General features: G+C 41.2%; 1 protein-coding gene across 4 annotated transcripts in view; it reads left to right on the top strand.

Moving 5' to 3' along the window:
- Nucleotides 1–25496, top strand: part of CABIN1 (calcineurin binding protein 1) — a 280731-nt gene that overhangs the window by 24533 nt on the left and 230702 nt on the right. For all 4 annotated transcript variants that reach the window (XM_019506891.1, XM_019506890.1, XM_019506887.1 and 1 more), the window contains exons 11-19: nucleotides 88–224; nucleotides 635–852; nucleotides 3391–3469; nucleotides 3738–3925; nucleotides 6619–6768; nucleotides 8904–9098; nucleotides 9832–10068; nucleotides 12705–12870; nucleotides 13483–13598. In XM_019506891.1, the coding sequence (XP_019362436.1) occupies nucleotides 88–224; nucleotides 635–852; nucleotides 3391–3469; nucleotides 3738–3925; nucleotides 6619–6768; nucleotides 8904–9098; nucleotides 9832–10068; nucleotides 12705–12870; nucleotides 13483–13598 (1486 nt within the window). The remainder of the gene's footprint in view (nucleotides 1–87; nucleotides 225–634; nucleotides 853–3390; nucleotides 3470–3737; nucleotides 3926–6618; nucleotides 6769–8903; nucleotides 9099–9831; nucleotides 10069–12704; nucleotides 12871–13482; nucleotides 13599–25496) is intronic.

Below are 25496 nucleotides of genomic sequence, written 5' to 3'. Positions count from 1 at the left end.
GAATTTCACAAATATTTATTTATTTATTTATTTTGGTCCTGTTTTCTTCCACCCCACCCTCTCACCCCCGCCCAACTTCTTACTTAGGCTGAGGAAAGTGGATCCAGAGGAAGAAGATGATCCTTTCAGTAGCTATGAAGTGCAGTCAGAGATCAAAGAAGAGAACTTCCAGCATGTTGGGCCACATAGGATGTCATTTGATTCTACAACATTCATGGAATCTGGTAGGGACTTCATAGTCGTTCTCCTGATTATTTCCTCTATGCTTCTCCTCCCACACTTCCCTATGATTGTTTTTATTTTTCTGTGAACAAGGGAACACATTTCAAAGGGTTTATGTTAATAGATCATTTGGCTGAACTTCACTGTATTAATAACTGAAACTATTTTTGTGTTTTCAGTGGGTTGCTTGATTATTGTTTATCTGATCTCTGTGTATTTTCTCAGTTTAGCACACAGTTACTTAATTCTACATTTGTTCAGAACTACATCCGTTAAGGAGTACGAATGTATCTCTTTTGCAGGATGTGTGCTGGATGTCATAAAGTATTATCTCTGAGACTGAGATGGTGACTTGAACATGGTTGAATTCAACAAACTGATTTTGTGAACTTTGTGCTCTTCTGCTATCTAGAGAAACAGGATGTTCATGAGTTCCTTCTAGATAACCTGAACAATGGTGGTATACTTGAACTGATGATGAGATACCTCAAAGTAATCAGCCAGAAGTTCCTGGTCAAGTGGCCACTTGGATTGGCTGAAGTTGTCCTTAGTATCTACAACAGCTGGAGAAAGCACAGTAGTAATCTGCCCAACCCATTGTTGAGAGACTGTAGCAACCAGCACATCAAGGTAATGAGTTTTGTTTGTTTGTTTGTTTGTTTGTTTGTTTGTTTGTTTGTTTGTTTGTTTGTTTGTTTGTTTGTTTGTTTGTTTGTTTGTTTGTTTGTTTGTTTGTTTGTTTGTTTGTTTGTTTGTTTGTTTGTTTGTTTGGTGCTTATTATTTTACCTCATCACTACCAGTATATTGCTTTGTATGCCTCCAAGCCATCTACCCTCAGTACAGCAACTTTATTCATGTTTTTCTTAACTTTTCCTATCCCTGGGATATTCGTGGATTCTAGTCTTCATTTCAGTTGTTAACAAACTTGGGTGCACTGCATCTGACGGTGATTTTGGTCATTGTATTACTGAGCATATTGGGTGATGCTCCACTTGTGGCGCAAAAAAGCCTCATGTTTTGCTGTGGGCGAGTGTGGAATTTGTAATAAGAGCTTTGCTTTTTTTTAGATCTGTGCAACAGAACTGAGCATGACTCAACATTCTAGTGGTTTAGATCAGTGGTTTCTGAACCTTTTCCGCGCCATGGCACAGTTAGCCGGCCTTTTCTCCCCCACGACGCACCAGCTGAATGCAGGGGAGGGAGGGGGTGGCGAGTAGTTGAATGCTGGGGGGGAGGGGATTGGCGTGGGGCTGGTCGGGACGTGATGATAGCACGGGGCAGTGGTGGCATCACTGCCTGTAGCCATCTGCCCACCCCCCTGGGAGCCATGCCCCCCCAAGATTCCACAGTACACCTGGACATGGCCGATGGCACACCAGTTGGGAGGCACTGGTTTAGATTCCGTACCAGAGATGCACTTTGTCTCAGGAGCACGGGTTGTATAAAAATCCCTCTTCTAAATAGAATATATAAAACTTGCAGTGACTTAGCAAATTAAGGAGTTCATAGTTGAAAATTTATACACCACAGTAGAAGGAAAATATATTTCCTTTTCCTTTTCTCACTAAGGCCCCCTTTACATGTTACAGATATTGTGCAATTAATTGGAGACCAGCTACACTCCATAAAAAGTTCCAACCAGCTATAAAGTTAGTACACATTTTTGAGGTCTAATTTTATAGTTGGTTGCTATCAAGGTCTAATTTGCACATATAGCATGGTCTCCCCTGTGGCTGGGTGCCCTATCAACTCATGTGGCTCCCAGCCACAGGGGTGCACCATGTCCAGCCAGGGCTTGGGAGTTATGCAGCTGAGGGGACTCTTGGCTCCAGCAGCTCCTGACTCTGGGTCCCAGCAACACAGAGACCCAGAGACCTGCAGCTGCGAATGCTGGGTGCTGATAGTGTGCCTCCTGGTGCTGGGACTCAGCTAGGTCCCAGCAGTCATAGGGTGTGGCTGCAGTCTTCCTGCCCTGGCGGTGCATGAAATTCTTGGGGCTGGGAGCCTGTAACTGCATCACTGATAGCAGCGGCATCTCCCAGCCACAGGGGTGCATGGGGTGCCCCTGTGGTTGGGAACCCCTCAGTTGAGGGGGCTCCCAGGTCTGGGAGCTTGCTTCTTGCCAGGGCAGGGGGAGCTCCAGATCAAGCTCCCCCTGCAATGGCAATAAGGTGTGATAGGATCTAATTTGTGATCTCGCAATCACACCTGCTATGCATATAGGAGGCGCGATTGTGTAAATCATAAATTGGATCCCATTGTGCTTTTATCTGCATGTTTAGAGGGGGCCCTAGGGCATCAGAAACTTTGCAAAAGAAAACAGCTTCAAAAAATAAACTACAGGCTAAACTATAGTAAGTAATGTGGCTATATAGCTGCAATGTATATGAAAACACCTACACCAGCACATGCAAAGAAACTTCTTGGTAACAAATGCTCCAGAATCATTTGAACTATGCCAAGAGTTTTCATTTTCTTCACATGGGGTCTAATTATAACCACCACATAAAAATGAAAAAAAAAAATCTTTATTCTTTACTCCATATAACCACCTCCCTGTGAGTTGTACTAGAATATCCAATGTTTTCATTAGCAACTCGTATCCAGTTATTTTTTTAAATATGCTTCCATCTTTTATTGAACAGTATTAATAACCTGGCAAAACAAGAGCATGTGTGCTCAGTCTCCTTGATTTCTACAACTTCTCTGCTATTCATCTTGGCCTTATGATGTTTTTTCAGAGGTTCTAGCAAAGATATCAGTGATGAAACAACTTACTATGATTTTATTTCAATCTGATAGTGAATGAGGATGGTGCCCTTTTCCATGATAGGACCAAACTGCTCCCTTATTATCTTCTTTTCTGCTCAGTCTTTTCTTTTTTTATGAACAGAGACTTTTTGTACCTCTCTCTAGTTGTAAATGGCATATTTTCCCCTGATCCTTTTTTTTTTTTTTGCCCTACTAAATGTTATAGGAAGAATGCAACCTTTTTTTTTCCCCCCCTCCCTTTTGAAGGAAAAAAGCCATAATAGCAGTATCTTGGAAATTAGAAATCACATAGAAGACATGTTAGAAAGTTGTCTTTCAAGTGCATTGCTGATTTCATTTAATTTTACTCATGAATTTCTTTTTTTCCCCCAATTTTATTCATCCTTTCCCTATAGGATATGATGTTGATGAGCCTTTCTTGCATGGAACTGCAACTTGACCAATGGCTCTTGACCAAAAGGAAAAGCACTACAGGTAAGAGCTTGATATTTCTCAGCTACGCTCTTCTTACAATTTGAATTAAACTAATAAGACATTTTGCAAGGAATGTATTAGATTTCTGGGCTACTATTTCTCTAAATGCAAGTCATAATAAAAGATGAGGACAAAAAGAAGAGGACATCTGCTCATCAGTTAGTATTCTTGTTTGTGTTAGAGTATATCTGAATCCTTTTTGGATCCTGCTGTATGTGGAACCTTTTGCATAAGGAAAATGCAACATTAAGCTAAAATTTATTTGCAGTTTCCCCTCGGAATTGCCCTGCTACCTCTGTGAATGGAAAGTTTGGTCCTGATTTCCCAGGAACTCACTTCCTGGGAGACCTGTTGCAGCTATCATTTGCATCCTCCCAGCGAGATCTGTTTGAGGAAGGATGGGTGGAGTTTGTGGCTCGAGTGTATTGGCTGAAAGCGCGCTTCCTAGCACTTCAGGTTTGTTTGCAGTTTGAATTTGATAAGTACCACATCTTTATTATACCTTTTTAACATCCTTTAAGCAAAGCCAGAGCTGTCTGACTTCTAGGCAACCAGGGGCCACATGCCATGGATGCTGCATGATGTGCAGGCCACAGACCCAGGGGCCACTTTCTGTGTGGGTGAGTGTGCAGTCTACCCACCATGTAGGCTGCCCCCCTGCACACTTGCATAGTGTGTGCAGCTCAGCTACCCCCTCTCCTGCTCACATGAACCACATGGGCTACCCATCGCTCTCCCTGTAGCAGAGGCAGCCTGACCCCCTTCTGCCCCCTTCCCATGGCATATGTACAGAGCCTCTCCCCTACCACTATGCTCCCCACAGCACAGGCAGTCTGGCTCCCTGGATGCACCTACAAATTAAGTGGAGCCAGGTTCTCTGTGTTGTGATGGATTTCTTTTTTATTTTTTTTTTCAATGGAGCACAATCCTTTTGACAATAAGTAATTTCTGGTATAAATTCCCAAGTAGATTATCCTAGAGCCGTTTCTCAAGTAGAGAAGCTGTTTGTTTGATCCCATATTTTACCATTTGTTCTAGGCATCACTTTTAAAAAGACAATACAAATCATTTAACATTAATTGTGTAAAGTATCAAATTAACATTGCACATCTAAAGTAGGGAATGTGCAAAGCTTCAGTTGCTGATTCGATTTGGAGAAGAGTTGGCAGCCAAATTGAATAAGGAGACCAATAAAAAGGTCAGAATCAATTCAAAGCCTCCAATGGGGCCTGTTTGATTCAGAGAGTTGGCCGATTTTGGCGGCGGCCAAATCTCTGAATCAGATTTGGCCCAGTTGATTCAGGGCAGTGATTCAAATCACCAAATTGAATAGCTGTCCCTCGAGTCGGCTGGCTCCAAATCTGAAGGAAATACTAGCTGCTTTGCACAGGCCTAGTCCTAAAGTATCAAATTCTAATCTTACATTGATAAAGTAGTATGTCAGTGGATTTTATGTATAGTCAGTGACTAATTCATTACCCTTTCACATCTCAAAATCTCTTTTAATGAGCTCTCTATGAAAAGCTGTATAAAGAAAATTCACCATAGAGAATTCAGCAGGGATAAAACCTCCTTCTTACTTAAACTGTTTAATTAACTTACAGAATTGAGATAAATGCCTCCTGAAAAACATAATTTTATTTTCACTTAAAAACAAAATCTCTCTTAAAAGGTCTTGCAGTTTTCTTTATATTTGAACATAAAACAGCAGCCTTTCAGTTTAAAATCAAGCATTAGTGTTCAATCTCAGTAACAAAAAAAGCTTCACTGGTGCTCTCTGCCCTATTCCGTTGGAATAATTAATTTTTATGGTTATATCATACGTATAATCTCCTTTTCCACAGTAAATCTAGGTACTTTACTTTCAAAAGACAAACAGAAGTAGAAGAATAGTGTGAAACATAAATACACAGTTTGAATCGGAATCAATTCCAAGTTGTCCAGTCAAAAATAGATTTGATAGCCTTTCCTGAACAGACTTCTGCACAGCTAGTGCTGGCTCGCTATAGTTTTAGTGAATTATATCTTCTTCGTTCACAGCCTCCTTTGTTCTCCTGATCCTTTCTCTTTAGGACAGCTCTAATTTGCTTAAGATAAACAAAGTGTATTGTGCACAATTTGTCTTAAATAGCTTGGCGTATACAATAATGTTACTTGCACTTCTGTTTTAGTTCGCACATGTGAAATACATGCCTCTAGTATTTAATCTGGTATTCTTAATTTTGAGAAAAAAGGAGGGTTAATTTTACATGAATCACTTTTCCTGCTAGGCAATTTGAACACCTATCCATCTAGTTTACTAGTGATCCTCATCAAAATTAAAAAGCTAAAATGCAATCATGTGTTTATTGGTAGGGGTCTACTTAATTAACGGTTTCACAGTTTTTGTGGAAACCATGAAAAATGGCATTGTCCATTATCGCCAGGAAATATTGCATTGGCTGTGATTTTTTTTTTTTTCCCCACAAAGTTAACCTAACCCCCCACAGTGTATTATTCATACTATACACTGTTTTAGAATGTCCTAATGCTTACTGCAATACAAAGATAATCTGACAATTGCTGCAGCCATAGATCATGTGTTTGAGAGTTTCTGCTACTGATGTAGACTAAGTGAAGGCACCATTCAGTGAAGTGAAAATGTTTCTATTATCATTAGCATTAATGTGTATTTCTAAACTTTTTGTAGAACACTACATATAATAAATGATGATATAAGTTACAGTTCATAAATAGTTACAATATATTTAAATTTAGATTTACATTTTAATATTTAGCATTATAATAATATGATAAATTACACAATATAATTTACTTTCCATGGAATAAGCTATTAAATTATATGGTACCTACCTCTCTGCCAATCAGTGACAAGGAATGGGGCCACTGGGAAATGCCTGTGAAATTGGCTTTTTGTACCACAACCAAGCTGCAAAAATTGCTTTGTCTCACTACAAGTTAAATAGACCCTTCTTTATTGGTGATTATTCTTTGTGTTGATATTTTGAATTTTATTTGAAGCATAATGATAGTCTCAATTACACTAGCAGCCTAGACATGGAATTAGTGGTTTTAAAAATTACTTAAACATTTTGGAAAAGTCTTATTGCAGGGAGCAATGCATGATTTCATCTTTACTGTTTCCGCAGGGTGACATGGAGCAGGCTTTGGAGAATTATGACATCTGTACTGAAATGCTACAGAGCTCCACTGCTGTCCAAGCCAAAGCTGGCAATGAATGCAGCATCATAATCCGTTTACCTAATCTCCACGTTGATTCTGTAGTTTCTTTAGAAGAGGTAGGGGTCAGTTTATTTGTGGGCTTTTTCTGTCTCAAGTTTATCCAAAATGAGAATTCTAGGCAACTTAAAGTATTTTTGAGGTTTTTCTAAGGAAGAACAAAATGTTGCATGAAACTAGAGATTTTGTTTGTACACTTGATTTGATTCATAATTCATTTCCCTCTGTAAAGAAGTGTGCACACACTTGCACAGCATAATGCAGTGCTGTGCATAGATACCCCAAGCTAGTAGTGAAAGTGCTAAGTCAGTGATTCTCAACCTGGGTGCTGGGTATCAGCTAAACTAGGCAGATGAGTGAAGGCTCAGGCATGTATCCCTGCCTGAACAATCCCCTATTCCCACTGCCAGGCCCTTCTTCAAGGAAATAAGCACTGTAATCTATAATTTTAGTTTTTGAAATTGGGTGCCACTTAATTCACAAAAGTTATAGAGGTGTGCCTTGAGTCCAGTGAGAGGTCTTTCAAGTCCAAAAAGGTTGAGAACCATTGCATTAGGTCGTGTGCAGAAGTCTGCACAATACAATGCAGGCTTGCAGGTACTGGCTCTGTAATCAGAGGCAATATACCCACATTAATATGGTGCTGTACCCAGGATAATAAGCAGTGCTTCTCTGTGGAACTTATTAAAGAGGCTCTGAAGTTTAGAGGGGGGGAAATAAGAAGTTTCTCTGCTTCTTGGATGTATTTGTTTCTGGTACAGCTAACCATGCTATGATTTATTTTATCAGAGAATGTGCTTTGCATGTAGTGAGTGTTCAGAAACCATGCAGAAGAGTTGGGCCTGATGAGAAAATAACATGTACTCATAGTTACAGCATATTTAAATCTCAAACCACATTCCCCAAAAATGGGGAAACCCAACAAATATTGTTTTCATAATTAGTTAGTACTCTGAAGGTTATCCTCCCCTTTTCCAGTAAGATGCTGTCTGGATTTATTTTTGGTCCGTGCATGGTCTACTTTTACCAAGTAGATGCATAGAGAAATATTGCTACTAGAATTGCTGCATGTAAAGTTACTGTTCTTAGACTAGAGCTTTGTTTTGAAGGGATTCTTTGCACTAAATTTCACTGTTGTTCAAGTGAATTCTTGACATTGGATATCTTTAAATTCTATTCCCGTTCCTCTCTGTGGGAGGGCTTCCCATGTAATGCTGTCTTTAGGCTAAAGACCACCTTTTGACTGTGCTTTCTCAAAGTTTGAGAAGTGTGAGATTCGTAGCTCTAATACAGTAGTGTGTGCTCAAACCTTTTCAGGTACTAGGCCAGATGGGCTGTGCTTAGTCCAACTGGTGGACCCAATCTTGCACCCAGACTGGGGCAGCCCAGCTTTGATTTAGGTGCACAGGGAAAGGAGGTTTGACCTGGTCCGAACCTGGCCCTGCATGGGGGGGGGGAAGGAGCATGATCCAGCCCTGAGGGAAGAGGGAGCATGATCTGACTCTACCTGTTGAAGAGGATGTGGCCCAGCCCCGACTTGGGTGGGTGGGGGGAAGAGGGCATAGCTTGTCCCCAATCCAGCTGCACAGGGGAGGAGGTGTGGCCCAACCGCATGGTAGGAAGGGGGCATGGCATACCCCTGCAGGGTGGGGTGGGGTGGGATGGAGAAGGGAGTGTGGGGCAGTGGTGAACCAGTTGCACAGGGGGAGGGGGCTTGGCCTGGCCTGAACCCGATCAGACAAAGGGAAGGGAGTGTGACACAGCACCGATCTGGCTATGCCAGGGGGAGGGGAGGGGAGGGTTGTGGCCTGACTCCAACCAACCCTGTGGAGCTTGGGATTTTGGCAGCATGGAGGCATGGCAGTATTGCTGTTGCTCCCCTGCTGTCAAATTTCCTGACATGTGGGGAGCACTGTGAACCAGATACCAAAGCTTCCATGGGCCTCATTTGGCCCACAGTCTGGAGGTTGAGCAGCCCTGCTCTAGTACAAAAATTTGAAATATTGATTTTAAAAAAATGGGGTAAGTGATATTGGTCTGGAATCTTGTCTTTCTTTCTTGTTTCTGTCTTTTTTACATTGCTGTAGATTTTACATATCCTACAGCTAGTTAGCTATGTTCATAAGTAATGCCAGTAGTCAGAGGAACATGAAGGTGACTGTAGGTTGCATTGCACCATCTGTGACTTTTGCAGATTGACAAGAATCTGAAGTCTCTGGAGAGATGCCAGTCTTTAGAAGAAATCCAGCGACTGTATGAAGCAGGAGATTACAAGGCAGTGGTGCATCTGCTTCGCCCAACCTTGTGCTTTAATGGATATGGCAGAGCTAAACATCTGGAATTTGTTATATCCATACCAGAGAGACCGGCACAGTTGCTCCTGCTGCAGGTTTGTTATGTTTCTTTAAAAATGTTCTTTTGTGTGGGCTTGAGAACTCTGCTTTATTTCCAAGGGCAAGATGAAGAGATTTGAAGAGTTAGTATTTCTTTCACTTTACGAAGCAGAACATCTTCAGGTAATATAAATTCACCTAGATCTGTTAAACTTGGTAAAGCTGTGTTAGTTTCTGTCAGCTGGGGATGTAGCGCTTCATTTAATCTGGCTGACCAGTAACAGAATATGTAAGTAGTCTTAAATATAAATCTGAAAATATATGTGCTGAATCAGTTGTAGAGGCTGGCTTCTGGTACTTCCCCATTTTTGTTGCCCTTGAGTATTTGTCTGTTAACTTCCATGTATTTTCTGCACCTGAAACTTGATAGCAAATTGGTATATGAATCACCAGTGTGATATATTTTTACTGGCTTGCTTTATTTAAGAGGCAGGACAATAACTGCTGCAGCATATGGCAAAAGTCTTATTGCAGCCTGTTCCTTGCAAAGTAGGTTCATATAATTGCTTAGTATTCAGTGTTGCTTATATAAGACCCACTCATTGCTGTGAAGCACGAGTCCTCCATGATCCACTTGTTTTGCCCCTTTTTAATGTCACATTGAGAAACTTCCTCTCAGCATTTCAGTAAATATGCTAGCTGCCCACTCTGTTTCCCATTTCCCTTAGTCCATATAACAAATTAAGCACATTTTCTTCTATATTTTTTTTTCATGTTAACATTCCTTAGGATTCCTTGCTCAAACTGAAGGATTATAAGCAGTGTTTTGAATGCTCAGAAGTTGCCTTGAATGAAGCAATTCAGCAGATGATTAACATGACAGTAGCCTCTGCTAAAGAAGAGTGGGTTGCTACAGTAACGCAACTGCTCACAGGGATTGATCGTTCATTGTCATCCGAAAACAACATCCTGAAGGAATCTTCTGTAACACCAAGCCTTATTCGGCTAACAACCAACCTCATCCAGGTAACTTTTTCACCTGCACTAGCAAGTAGCTGCTGTGTGTTACAGATCTGTTAGACATGATACAGATGCTGTCTGAATTGCCACCCACTTGCAGGACCACTCTTGGGTTAAATTTCTGTCTGGGTTGCTTCCTTTCACATAGTTTTCACTGAAGGATCTCAGAAATGTGCTGAACATCTCTTCTGGAATCAGTCATGGCATCTAATTTTGAGAACTAGCTCTGCAGAAATAAATGTAATAGTAATAAGGACTAGCAATAAGGTAGCTGAAGGAGCAGTACCATTGGCTGGTACTCTGTTTGTAGAAGCAACAGTGCAAAGTTTTAGTTTAGCTGAAGTTTAGTTGACTGGGTCCAGTTTGTAGTTTGGAGCTACATATTCCTGCTGTTTTCCTCAGAAATATTAAGAAAAATCCTCTGAGTTTGAGGAACAAAGTATAGTCAGGTAATTCTGTTAGTTGCTATAATAGCTCTGGCCCCTATTCATCTTTTATTTTTGTAAAATTATGAAGAGTAGTTAAGTTAGTTAGAATTGGGAGTTTGACAATAAAATAAGTGTTTTCTTTCTTTTTAGGAAAAAAACAAAGTAAAATGAAGGTTACTTTACTTCTTTCTATTATAGGTGATAGTTTGTCTTTTTGTAGAAATTCTTGCAAAATTTTGAAAGCTGCTTGCCTCCACACTTCTCATTTAAAAGCCTTAAGTGGCAGAATTATAGGCTTCTTTTAGTACTATTCTTTTTTCAAAGCCCTGATCTTGTTAATTGCCACCTGAAAGGTGCTGAATGTCCTCAACTCTCATTAACTTCAGTAGGAGCTAGGAACCTTGTCAACTTGCAGAATTTTGCTCTTAATATTTTATAGCAAATATGCACAATTATGCTTGTGTGGTCACTACTTAAGGTGGTATTAAAAGTAAGGCTGTTAAACAAAAATTGCAGGCCTTTATTATAGTATCATACATCTATTTACTCTTATTTAGGAAATAGTTATGTTAAAAAAAGAGAAGAATTTTCAAAAGCATTTTAGAAACCTCTATTGCTATTTTAGTAAATCTGGCTGTTGTACGGTTAGGATTTATATTTTAATAAGACAAATTGTACTGTACAGCAAGAAACTCTCCCTCCTGAGTTAAATAGGACTGAAAGAATTAAGGTAATATAGGGGAAAAGGAAATTGGAGAGTTACTTTTAGTGTGAAATGATTTCTATAATATTAAAAATGTTTTGATGTTATAATGGTTAAGTAACTGAATAGTAATTATAATCTGAATTAAAAAGAAATGCAACAGTCTGACACCCAGAGTTTCTAGTAGAGCCTGAATTTTCTCATTCTTAAGTACCTTGAAATAATTGTCAAAATGTTAGCTTACTATTTATTTCATTGTTAATTGATTTGCTTTTCTTTTTGTTCACTATTGATGAAAATACTTAGCTGATATGTAAAGCTTTTAATCTGTCAATCTCAAACTCTGCTTCACAGTAGCGTGTAAGTATCATAACTCCCATTTTAGAGCTGATGAAACAGAGGCACAGAGAATTGTAATAGGCATCATTGATTACTTTCAAAAGTCGAATTTTCTGTCCCTCCCTAGGCCCTCATTTTTCCAACTATACTGAGATTCTTTTATACTTGAAATGTTAGCAAGTAAAAATTGTCAGAATAAAGTAGCAGTGTGCTGAATTTCTGAAAGTTAGTTTATTTTTGAGGAGCAAAAGCATAAGTCTCCAAAATATGCTATTTAAAAGGCATAAAATTTGTGCTTCTAAAGACTTGAGATGAATTTTGTCCTATATCACAGATAATTTTGTAAATAGTTACTCCACCTGCTGGACTAAGAAGGGGTTGAACAGATTTGCAAAGCTGCATGGTTCTCTACACACATTTTTGCTAGGTATTATAGGGTAACTAGGCAGTCTTTAAAAAAGCCAGCTTTTAGTAGAACTCTTCTAATATCTGTTCTTGTGAAGTAATTTCACCTAGCTATTTAGAGGGAATGGTATACAAATCTCTTTTTCTTTAGACTCTTGTCTTCTATTGGGATGATAGGCAATTTTTCATGTGAAAAAGATACTGGTATTTCCCTAATGTAGCACTTGTTTGTGGCTCCCTTGCATACAGCCTCCCTCCTTACTTCTAGCCTGTGTTATTGCTTGGCATTAGTCTTTGTTTCTCTTTAGGACAGTGTCTGGTAATGATTCGTAGTTGGCACTTGTTGGTTATAAGATTTTCATTTTATCTGAGCATGATTAAAGATCAGTTATCTATCCAGTTTAAATCTAACCAGATACCTTCTCTCTTTCTAGATACTAAATGGATCTCTTTATAGTCAGTGCTTATGTTAGAAATACTCAAATTCTGCTCGATCTTTGGTCCTTTGACTTCAATTTGATATTAATTTTCTAACTATATATCAGTTACCTTAGAGGCTCCCATAAGAGGAACCAGTTGTTCTTTCATCCCACGCAGTGCTGGAGATTTAATGACTTCCTTTGTTGTAGTTCCATATCCAGTCAGCATAAGAAGAAAAGAGTATCACATTTTGACTGATTGTTTAAGAGTCTGATGCACTACCAGCCTGGGGCATCTAGTCAGGTACGAATCCTTTTTATGATGTGTGATGTGTATTTCTTTTCTAGATTATAGACTGCAGCATGGCTATCCAGGAAGAACCCAAAGAGCCATATGTTTCCTCAGTGCTTCCCTGGATTATTCTGCACAGAATCATTCAGCATGAGGAAGATGCCTTCCGATCCCTCTGCTGTCAGCAGCAACAGCAGCAGCTCCAGAACCAGGGTGAAGAAGGTAATAGTTTAATTTTTCATGGTGACAGGTTAAAACCATGTTCTTTGCCCTTTTTGGCATGTGAATCAGGAATAGCCAGTGTACTTTCCCCCTGCTTCACACACCTGCTGTCTCCTCCCAACATTACCAGGGGACTCTCTAATCCATGTCTTTACCATTAAAGGAAAATAATTCTGAGGCAAAGCTTCTGTGTCAGAACATGGTGAGGTTGGGTGAGGAGATACGTGACTAATTATGTTTAGCCCAATTTTGTACTACAGTAAAAGCTCTGTTATCCGGCATCCCCCAGGAAATGGGGGATGCCAGTTAATCAAATATTCTGGTTAATCAGATGTGCGCCATCTGATGCACTCCCTGGCATCAGTGTGCTGACAGAAGGGGGACCCTGAGCAGGCTGCTTTGCTCCGCGCAGGCTGCTTTGCTCTGAGCCATGGGCCAAAGAAGTAGCAAAGAAAAACTCCGCTTGTGGCGATGAAACCCAGAAGTGGTACTTCCAGTTTCGCTTTTGCCGCATTCCTCGAATACCAGTTAATAGAGTTTGTGGCTAATAAAGTGCCGGTTAGCACAGCTTTTACAGTACTAAGGATATATATTTTCCAACTTTTCTTCCAGTGAGTCCTGATGCCCCTATGCTGCCTTCTTCCCTCATGCTGCTTAATACTGCTCATGAGTACCTAGGGAGAAGATCTTGGTGTTGTAACTCAGATGGTGCTCTTCTCAAATTCTATGTAAGTATTGATGCCTAAATATGTAAAATAACTTTAACATCTGCCTCTTTTAATTTAATTTAACCTAGATGATAGAATTCATGGGCTGTTCTTCCAAATTGTTGTCCCTTTTCAGTTTCTGAATCTCCTAGACGGACAAAAGACTTAACATTTGCCTTGGATGATGATGTTTGCTTTGTGTTAACTCAAATTAACTACTCATTAGTAAATACTTGTACATTACTTGAAACTATGAAGTACTGAAAAAATGCAAAGTAACATTAGCGATTACTGAGTAAGCAATATACTCTTTACATAAGCCTGTGGCCTTGATAAAATGCACTTGGTTCAGATTATGCCCCTGGAATCTTAACAGAATGAAGATGGGCATAGTATTCCTTATAAGAAAAAAATAGCAGGGTTCAGGTTTTCTGAGGTTTAGTAGGGACTGTAATATAGATTGGTATAATTAGCATACATCAGCAAGACTTGTAATCTTATGATTTATATGGCATATTCTTCATTATGGTAAAGTCAGCCAAGCTCTTACGACACATTTACTTCTGCCTACTTGCTGCCTGGAGGCAGAGCCAGATTTGTTAGTCATTGACAACAGGAAAATACCTTGATGCTGACATTTTTCTCTAATCTGTCCATCTTCACAGTGGCAGGTGGCTCCTTGAGACTTCCCTGCTACAGATGTATACTTTGAGATACATTCCAAACTCTGTTTCCAGTTTCTAACACTTTGGTTCAATACCATAATCCCCAGGTACTTTCTAGGGCCCTGTTTGCCTTCTGTGAAAATTGCACCCCAGCTTTTCTTCTCTGGAGAGAGAGGAAATGGAAGCCAAAAGCAAAAAAAGGTCTATGCCCCCTTTTCACCCCCTTCCCATATGTCGTCTTGGGAATTCACCTAGCTCTGTGGGCAGCATGGTTTCCTTCTCAGTCCATTCTGGCTGGAGATTCGTCAGCCACCGTTCCTTGCATGGAGTTGAATTATTCAGGATAGAAAGGGACAGCTCACTGCTGGGCAATGATGCAGGCATCATCTCAGAAACCTAGGTTGGTGTTCGTCACTTTAGCCATCTTGCTCAGACAGGAAAGGAGGCAGGCAAGGATTAGAAAAATAGGTTCAGAGAAAGCAGTTTACTTGCCCCCTTTTCCATAAACAGTAGGCCTGTGCAAAGTGGCTAGTATTCGCTTTGGATTTGGCCAGTTTGGGGGACAACAATTCAATTTGGCAATTCGAATCACTGTCCCGATTTCGATTCAGCTGAATCTTATTTGGAGATTTGGCTGCTGCGGAATCTCCAAATCAGCCAGGCCAGGCCCATCTACTGTCCCTCTCCCAGCCCGGCAATGGCTGCCCCGCCTGCCCCAGCTTCTGGCAGTTGTTTAAAAAAAAAAGCCCCGACTCAGGGGGTGCTGTTGGGCAGGGGGCGATGCTCGCTGCTCCCCACTATCCCATGCTGCATGGGGGGGCTCTGCCACGAGCCCCTGGGTGCCGTGCCCAGGGCAGCTTTGGCCCTTTAAGCCCTTTTTAGCCCTTCAGCGGAAAAAAACCAAACTCCAGACTCATTACTCCTGCTGGACAAGAGGCAATCCCTGCTGCCCCCTACTGCCCTGCACCACTTGAGAGACTCTGCAAGAGTCCCTGAGGCCACTGCAGGAGCAATGAGTCCCGGGGCTTTTCTTGTTGGCTTTTTTCTTAAAGGGCCAGAGCTGGCCTGGGTGGGGCACCTGTGTGGGGGGCAGAGGGGTTGCCCCCTCTGCCCGGCAACACCCGGTAAGCTCCGGGGCTTTTTTGTAAAGTACCAAGCTGGGGTGGGAGGGGCAGCCATGGAGGGGGCTGGGGAAGCAGGCAGGGGTTGGGAGGGCTAGCAGCGGTCCCCCACATGGTCCTCTTCCCCAGCCTTAGTACTTACCAGCTTGGAGTCGGCTGCAGCTCCCAGCTGCAGCCCCTGGGAACTGCCTGAATCATCAAAGCTCTTTGAATCTTTTCTGAAGATTTGGAGAGCTTTGAATTGATTTGGACCTTTTAAATTGGTCCCCTGCTTCAATTTGGATTCGGCCACTGAATCAGGCCGAATCTCCTCCCAGTCAAATCACCATCCGAAGCTTCGCACAGCCGTAATAAAGAGACAGTGTCAGAACAGCAGTATGTTAGATAAAGATCATGCCTGAGTCCCTAGAACATTTATCACCAACCTAACCACTCCTTAGAGTGGTCCTCCTAGCCCTCTTCTTCTCAGGCCGATGGAGGTCGCTGGTTACAATACGGACCTTCCCAAATGCCAGGGATTGTAGTGAAGCAACTTCATAGCCAGCTTCTTTCTCCTGCTGTCACCTTCTTCCCTCCTGTTTCTCAATGATGCGCCAGGATGAGGCCTCCAGGAGCAGCACAGGCTTCTATGACCCATATGGCTCCCATGCAGTACACAGAGGTTGCCTTTCTGGAGAATCTAGTCCATCCTGAATCCTAGGCTGGTCCCTTTCTTGAGAGAGACCCAGGAAGGATGTGAGAGAGAGAACATGAACAGTAAGGCTAGTTTTTGAGGGCAGTGAGTGCAAATCATATGAAACACTTTTGGAACAATGTTTGAAGCCAGTTTTACTAATTTTACTGCTGCAGGATCATAGAGGGGAAAACTCCCAAAATAGAAATGTATAAATAAATAAAATTAAGTTTGTTTTGCTTCTCATGTTCAGAGTATAGCATAGTTGATAATCCTCTGTGCTCAGGTCTTAATCACTTCCATGGGGAAGGCAGCTAGGGTGACACCTTAGAGACTGGCTTGTTCAGCAAAACATAAGCTATTGTAAGCAATGGTTGTCTTTGAACCAGTTAGTCTCTAAAATGCCACCATGTCCTGTCTTCTGCCTGACTTCAGATTAACACAGCTAACTATTTCACCTTTGTAGGGTGGAGTATAGCATGCAGAAAAGACCAGAGCATAGACATGTGCTGATTCTTCTGGCTATGTGCATATGTGGACATGCACAAACCGCCACACAAAGGAAATGTTTCTTCTTTAGGGAAGGCTGAGTCTCCAAATCAGAGTTTAAAAATGAAAAAATAAAATGTATATAAAGACAAACAACAAAAATAGTCTTTCATGTAGAGCACTATGAAACAACAGTTAGGTCTTCTACTTTCCTAAATAATCTTATAAATATACACCCTTCTTCATGGTCTCTAGAGAGATGCAATAAAGGGACAGTGATTTTCTGCTAGACCTAAAATGCTGGGGAAGTCTCAGACTATCATTACGAGTATCTGCTGCCTGCTGCCATGCCTCACCACCACCTCCAACTCCTCCATTTATTAATGGACCAGGTAATGAAAAGAGGGATAGCAGCCCACAAGCAGAACAAAAAGCATGCATCAAGGTGTCATTTTGGCCCACCACTTATTTCTATTGAGCTACCTTGGCTTCTGTATTATAAGGCCTAAATGTGTGTACCAGTCCAGATTCCATGTGGAGTCATTACCGAGATAAATGGGCCTATTTTCCCTACAGCTTAGACTCAGAATTTCTTACTGGGCTAAATCATTGTCTTGAAATCTGGTTGCCACACTGTACAGGCCCTTTTCAGGCAGTTTTCCTTGCAGGCATGCCTCAGCCCTCTCTCTTAGGCGTGGAAACTCTCACATAGCAGCAAACCACCCTTGACATTTATGAAGTGGTATATGATATCTGAAGTGCCTCTACATAATTTCATTGGTAATTGCTGACATGGGTGAACAGTATATTGCAACTGTGGTTCATCTCAGTATAAAAATTCCATGTTTGAAAAGCTTCTTACTGATAGTAATAGTCCAGTACAAATCTGTTTCCATGCAGCTACATGGGGCTCTGGCCTTAAATTAGCCTTGTTTGGGCATGGGTTTGGAGCATCTCTGTAACTATGATGGTTTATGAAATGTATGAGGCAAGCGGTTTTTCAGTTAATCTCTTATTGGAATAACTGAATAGTTAGGGAAGATGTTGGACAAGCATTCTGGCATAAAGTAACTTCTTCAGGACCTGAAAGTTTGTCCGTCATCTCTTCCAGCTATATACTTGGTCCAATAAGATATTGCCAAAAAAAAACTTGGTCTCTTGTTTACATAAATTGGGTCCTGACTGTCTTAATGTTACTTTGAAAATTCTGTTTAAAGCTGAAATTGTTCAGAATCTTTGGAAAAGTCAGTTTACAGTCCTGACTCCTGCTAGATGCTATAGTAGCAAAATTATGTTATTTGCAGGTTGAAGCATTCCATGTAGTAAAACAAAAAAAAAATGCAGAATGCAAAAATAAATTAATATTTTTCTTCTCTCACCTCAGAGCTCTGTGAATGACTCCCAACAGTCTTATCAGAAACTAGGCCCCTTCCTTCAGTGTCAGGAGCCTGTATGCATATCTATGACACCTTTTTTTTCCCTGTTAGCTATGATCATTATTGTTACTAGCTCTTCAAGGTATCCGGGAGAATAGGAATAGTAGTACCAGCTTTAAAATAGAGGGAAATGAATTTGTATATCTTCCTAGACAGTTTTTCTCGTGAGGTCCCTATACAAAGAGAAGACTGAAACAAGTGTCCTGTCATGTTTTTGGAGTATTTTAGTTCTTTTTTTTTCCCCCCCAATGTTTAAGTACAGTGTGAAGCTAGTCTCATATGGGCCTGGGCTGAGAATTGAATGCTAGCAGTACAAGGTCTCATTTCAGAGATCTTTTTCAATAGATAGCTATGAAGGAAAGAAATGGTAATGTTATCTAGAGCTGGTAATGCTATCTGATAGCATTAGAAATGAATTCCATTAATTCATGCCTAGAAAATAAGAGTGGTCAAGTTGGTGATTCTCAACCAGGGTGGTGTGGTGCCATTAGGGTGCTGTGAGAGCCTTTTAAGTGTGGTGTATAATATTAGCACATGTGAAGGTGTTCACACACCCAGAGATGTGGGGTGGAAAAACTTCCTCAGAAAAAAAACTTCCAGTACTTTATTTTTCTGTGGGAAATTTTCCATTTCTAAAGATTCATTGTTTCCTAAAAATCATTAGGAACAATGAATGGATACCAATACAATACAGGCAATTTTGGCAGCTTCAAAGTTGTAACGAATGTTTTTCAGGTGATTATCCCTAGGAAGTGTGAGAGAGTACATATGTTTTATTGATTTGTAAACGGGAGAGTAAATACACTCACATAATAATCCAAATCAAAAATCAAGTTATGAATTCACCTAATTGGCTGTGCAGGTCAAATCAAAACCAAAGCTGAAATTCTTATTTCATCCTGGAGTGCAAGTGAAAGCAAAACCAAAACTAAAACTGTGATCAATTTGTGTTTCACTTTAAGTTCAGCAAACACACAGAGCAGTGTCTCATTTTGTTTCTTGAGTTGGGGAAGTTGAAAGTGTTTGCATGAGATCTGTTAGGTTTTTTTTAGTGCATTTGGCTTGAAGTAGTCATAATGCCTAATCAGAAAAAAAACCTAGTGTGGCATCATTATAGTGAAGTTCAAGCTGGAGGAAGGAAGAAAGTTGGTAGATGTAAATATTGCGGGTAGGAGTATGCTAACAGCGCAACAAGAATGAAGAAACATTGAATAAAATGTAGAAGCTGTCCTGAAGGAGTACAGGCTGTATACAGAAAGCTAATACAACAAAGTGGTGGAACAACATCATCTGAGAAAAGTCTACTTTAAGAATCCTATGTAAGTAAACAAATTTAATATGTTAAACAACACACAGTATAGACTAGCATCTGTATTGTTTTAAAACATTATAATTTTAAAAGATGTTAATGCAACTTTGGACTATAATTTATGTTGTTTATTTAAAATATTTGTATCCTGCTTTTCTGCTTGCACTAAGCACCTAAAATGTCTTAGGCTTAACAAGATATATTTTTAAAAATCACATAATAGATAAATAGTTAAGTATTTCAATCCAGAAAAGTGAGTTTAGTCCTCTGGCTGATAGCAGAGGCCAGACTATACTTAACTTTGGCTCTGCAGTCCCAGGGCAACTGAGCAGCAAGTTGAGCAGCAGAGTGTTCTTTCTGGCGGGGAAAGGGGAAGCAAGCTCCCTGCTGCTTCTCCTTCTGATAGATGAAGCCAGACTAGAATAGGTTAAAATAAAAATCTTTTCCCCCTTTTTTTGCAGGAACTTGGTAGTTCATGTGAAATGGTAGATTTCCAAAAATGGAAAATGAAAATGTTGAGCTGCCAGGCCTGGGGGAAGAAGCAGGATCATCGCTTTCAAGATCACTGTCACCAGATGTGCGATCCACCATGAGTAGCTGTTCAAGACAGTCAAGCTTTTTATCAAGCTTTGTGGACAAAATGTCAAAAGAAGATCAAGAAAAAGCAGAAGAGATGTTAGCTTAAGCTATATTTGCAAGTGGTACGCCTCTTTCCATAACTGAAAATCAGTACTAGAAGGAACATTACAAACTAATTGGCCCATCATATAAGTTACTGTCATGTTCTTGCTTATTGCAGTCTCTCTTAGATGGAGAGTATGACAGTTCAAACAACAGTTATGCAAAGGATTGGTCAAGCAGAATCACTGATGTCAGATGGATGGACTGATATACAAGGAAATCCTTTATTGAACATTATGTTAGCAACACCTGAACCAATATTTCTGAAAGCAATTGCTATCAAATCTTCTAGTCATACAGGTGAATACATAGCCAAATTACTGAGTGAAGAGGTTGGAAGTGTGGGTCCCTCCAGGGTACAAGCCCTTGTAACTGACCATGCAAGTAACATGAAAGCTGGATGGCAAATATTAAAGGCAAATTATCCTCATTTAATAGTATTTGGCTGTCTTGCTCATGGGTTGAATCTTCTGGCAAAGGACATAAGTGTGAATACAATGAAGACAATATTGGCAAACTGCAAAGTGATTGTGAAAGTATTCAACAATCATCTTGTTGCTAATCAGACTTTGAAGAAATTACAGGAAGAGAAGCAGGGGAAGGAAAGTGCACTTTTATTCCCAGGAGAAACTAGATGGGGCTCTGCTATGAAGTGTTTACATAGTTTTCTGCACACAAAGAACTGTTTGCAGTGTGCTTCAGTAGATGACACAGTATCCCTGATTATTCTGGTGAACATTCAGAAGCAGATTCTTGACAACGTGTTCTGCGTTTGAGTTGAAGGAGCATTCAATACCAGTTTCAGTGGCTATCAAGAAACTTGAAGGAGATGCACCAAACCTTTCAAATATTCCAGAGAGATTCAGACAACTGAATGAAAATCTAATTGAGCTTTTGTCATCTTCACCTTTATCCAAAAAAAATAGTACTAGTGGTAAAACAAATGTTTACCAAGAGATCTGAGTTTTGCTGTCATCCAGTTCCTCTGGCAGCAGTGGATCCTCAACACAGGACAGCATTTATCAGAAGATGAATTATCTACTGCTCTCGATACAATTATGGAGGTAGCTAAGAATGTTCCTAAAATTGACAAAATAGCCATGACAGACATCAGCGAGTACCACGCAAAAAAAAAACTTTGGAGCAAAGACATCAGTTGGCGGGCAGCAGAGAATATGCCTCCTCTCACATGGTGGAAGGGATACTGTTGTCCAGAATTGCTCGAAGGATCCTAAGCATTCCACCAACTTCTTGAGATCAGAACTGGAAGGCTTCTTGAGATCAGCTTCTTGAGATCAGAACTGGAAGGCTTTCAGCTCAATCAAGACAAAAAAAGAGGAATAAACTAACAAATGAACACACCACTAAGCTGTTTTCTATTTCTCAAAATCTCTTGGTTCTGGAGAATCAGTCAGAAGCACAATTAGTGAAGAAGATGCAGTGTGATGATAAGTTGCCCTTGCCCATAGACTCATAAGTAAAACCATCCTTTTGCAAAAGAGAATGTGGTTCAAGTAGTTCTGAATCAGATTTGCCTCAATCTGATTCTGAAATGGAACTAATAGTGCAGGTGCTTCTACAGACAGTGACAGTGAAACTGGAGGTGCCGCAGTGACCTCGGTGGAAGAGAGTTAAGCTCTGTTGAAGTAGATGAGTGGACAACCCCGGCATATCATGCACAGCTCTTTGGGTGTGCTAAAATGGGTGTGTCAACAGTTTTCAGTGCCTTTGTTTTAAATTTAAGAAGAAAAACAATGTAAAGGAAGTACATGCTATTGTGTATTGTCTTTACATTTTTACAAGTATTCCAATAAAAATTATTTCTTCCCACAAAGCTTTGAATTTGTTTGAATATAGCATTTAAACCACATTAAGTATACTGTATCTTTTTTTTTCCTAATCAAATATTTCAATTCAAATACTTGTGGCTATTGGGACATAAAATTAACATGGGGTACTTTTTAGTTTTGTTTACTTAATATAAGTCAAATAAATATGCTAAATCAGATCACGCTCCGTTTAGGGCATTGGAAAAATTTTCTGGAAAACCCACATCTCTGCACACACCTAAGAGATTCACAAGGTAAACCCAGAGATGTCAACTAGGAATCCCTAGTGCCAAAAATATTTTAACCTGTTATGATCTTTCTGAGTTTATAGTAACAAAAAAATTGCTCCATAGTCACAACATGAGCGAAATCTCGGAACTTACATTTCTGTGGGATGCCTCGAGTAATGAGAAGTGCCTTAACCCAATATCTATCAACCTCATAGACTTAAGTGGTCTGATTTGGTATGGAAGATTTTGTATGTCTCTGCTGAAAGGATAAACCCTCTAGGGTTAAGAGGCTAATCTCTGTCAACCCATAAGGGAAATGTCAAAGGCATTACCTACAAAGTAAGTGTTTTTAGAGATGCGAGTACCTGACAGAGGTGAGCTACTTAATGTGTACAGATCGATGAACAACCCATAAAATATGCAAGTATGGCTTTACGAGGAGCTTTGACTGAAAGCACTATTCAATGGACCTTTCTGGGACAGTATTTTTGTCACCATAACTCTAGACTAAATTCAGTTTAATAAACTTGTAGATGATGAAAGGCTATGGATTATTAGCAGAGTTATTTAAAAAATCATAACAGTTTTTCTGAAAAACCAAGTCAGGATTCATGCCACAAATGTATTTAATCATCATAATGGTATTTGGGGGGGGGGGGAGTGGAAGTTGTATAGTTCAGTGGTTCCCAACCTTTTTTTTCCTGTGGGACAGAGTGCACAGAGCCAGCTGCCTACCTCCTGGGGCTGCCCTGCCCTCCAGCTTTAACCCTGCATGCCCCGGAAGCCACTTGCCCAATGGGGACAGATGCAGGTCTGAGCAGAGGGTCTCATGCCATGACCTGGCAGCCACTGGGCTGCAGCCCGGTGGTTGGGAACCTCTGTTAAAGTCCAATCCCCTGCCCAAAGCAGAACCATCCCCAACTAGATCATTCCAGCTAGGGCTCTTTCAAGCTGGGCCTTAAAAACCTCCAAGGATGGAGATTCCACTGCCTCTCCGGCTAACTCATTCCAGTGCTTCTTCAGCCTCTTAGTGAGAGAGTTATTCCAAATCATAGAAAGTGAAGGTTGGAATGGACCTCAGGAGGTCATCTAGTCCAACCCCCTGTTCAAACCAGGACCATCCCCAACTAGAACATCCCAGCCAAGGCCTTGTCCAGCCAGGTCTTAAAAACCTCTAAGGATGGAGAGTCCACAACCTTGCTGGGTAACCTGTTCCAGTGTTTTACTACCCTCCTAGTGAGAAAGTTCTTCCTAATATCTAACCTAAACTTTCCTTTCTGCAACTAGAGACCATTGCTCCTTGTTCTGTCACCTGCCACCACTGAGAACAGGCTAGCTTCATCCTCTATGGAACTACCCTTCAGGTAGTTGAAGGTTGTTGTTAAATCCCCCTAAGTCTTTTCCAGACTAAATAAGCCCAGTTCCCTCAGCCTTTCCTCAGAACTCATGTGCCCCAGCCCCCTTACCATCTTTGTTGCCCTCCACTGGACTCTTTCCAACTTGTCCACATCCTTTCTGTAGTGGGGTCCCAGATATAAACACAGTACTCCAGATGTGGCCTCATCAGTGCTGAATAGAGGGGAATAATCACTTCCCTTGACCTACTGGCAACACACCTACCAATGCAGCCCAGTATGCCGTTAGCCTTGGCAACAAGGGCACACTGCTGGCTTATTGTCCACGGTAACCCCCAGGTCCTTTTCTGCAGAGCTGCTGCCCAGTCAGTCAGCCCCCAGCCTGTACTGGTGCATGGGATTGTTCTGTCTTAAGTGCAGGACTTTGCACTTGACCTTGTTGAACCTCATGAGATTCCTTTTGGGCCAATCCTCCAATCTGTCTAAGTCACTCTGAATCTTAGCCCTACCCTCCAGCATATCTACTACTCCCCCCAGCTTGGTGTTATCTGCAGACTTGCTGAGGGTGCACTCTCTGCCATCTTCCAGGTCATTGATGAAGACATTGAACGAAACCCACCCAAGAACCAATCTCTGGGTCACTCCACTTGATACCGGCTGCCAACTAGACATTGAGCCATTGATTACTATCCTCTGAGCCCAATGATCCAGCCAGTTTTCTGTCTGCCTTACAGTCCAATTCACCCAGCCCGTACTTCCTTAGCTTGCCTGGGAGAATGTTGTGGTAGACCATATCAAAAGCCTTGCTAAAATCAAGGTACTTCACATCCAGTGGTTTCCCCATATCCACAGAGCCAGTCATCTCATCATAGAAGGCACTCATGTTGGTCAGGCATGACCTGCCCCTTGTGATTTCATGCTGACTGTTCCTAATTACCTTCTCCAAGTGCTTAGAAATGGATTTTTTGAGTATCTTCTCCATGACTTTTCCAGGGACTGAGGTAAGGCTGGTCTATAATTCCCTCGATCCTCCTTTTTCGCTTTATTAAATGTGGGCACTGTATTTGCCCTTTTCCAATCATCCAGGACCTCTCCCAATCACCATGAGTTTTCAAAGATGATGGCTAGTGGCTCTGTAGTTACACATCCAGCCCCATGGACTTGTATACATTCAGCTTTTCTAAATAGTTCCTTACCTGTTGTTTTGCCAGTGTTGGCTGCTCAGCTTCTCCCCAAACTGTGCTGCCAGGTACAGTAGTCTTGGAGCTGACCTTGCCAGTGAAGATGTGAAAAAGGCATTGAGTGTTCAGTAGCCAGCGTAAACTTCCCTTGCTGCAACTCAACGTAAACTTGAGACCTTTTTGTCATATAAAGTAATTATAATAAATCTGTTAATGCGTATCACTGCCAGGTTGTCTGCGTACCACTGGTGGTACCCGTACCACAGATTGGGAACCGCTGGTCTAGCTGCATCCTTTTTGGAACCACCCTTCAGGTAGTTGAATCTGCTATTTAATCTGCCCTCAATTTTTCTCTTCAGACCATGGGTTTTCAACCTTTTTCAATCATTGTACCCCCAGGTGGCTGGACACGGAGCAGTGTACCCCCGGCTGTCAAGCGGGGGGAGGAGGGTGGCACGCAGCCAGATGCAGAGCAGCAGCAGCTGCTGCACGCAAGCTTTGCCTGCCCCCCTGCGCCTGGCTGGGCACCCCCGCGGGGCAGGGAAAGCTCACACACAGTGGCTGCCTGTGCACACCCCCAAGACCTACTCAAGTACCTCCGGGAGCAGGTGTACCCCTGGTTGACAACCCCTGGTTTAGAATAAGTAAGACCAGTTCCCTCGGCCTCTCTTCAGAAGTCAGGTGCTCCAGCCCCCTAATTGTGTTCATTGTCCTTCTGTGGACTCTCCAACTTGTCCACCATCCTTTCTGTAGTGGGATGGCCCAAAACTGAACATGGTACTCCAGATGTGGACTCACCAGTGTAGAATAGAATGTGGCAAATGAGAATAAAGATGCTGAGTATTAGGGCAGTACTATGACATGAAACATAATGATCATAAAGAAGTCTCATTGACTTCAGTGGAATTATTCCAGAGATATGTGATTTCTTTCTCTTCTTTTTTTTTTTT

This window comes from Gavialis gangeticus, unplaced genomic scaffold, assembly GCF_001723915.1.
Source record: "Gavialis gangeticus isolate Ggan-Ray unplaced genomic scaffold, GavGan_comp1, whole genome shotgun sequence".
Lineage (NCBI taxonomy): Eukaryota > Metazoa > Chordata > Crocodylia > Gavialidae > Gavialis > Gavialis gangeticus.
Note: the sequence above shows the minus strand (reverse complement) of the source record. Positions and strands in the feature narration are given on the sequence as shown.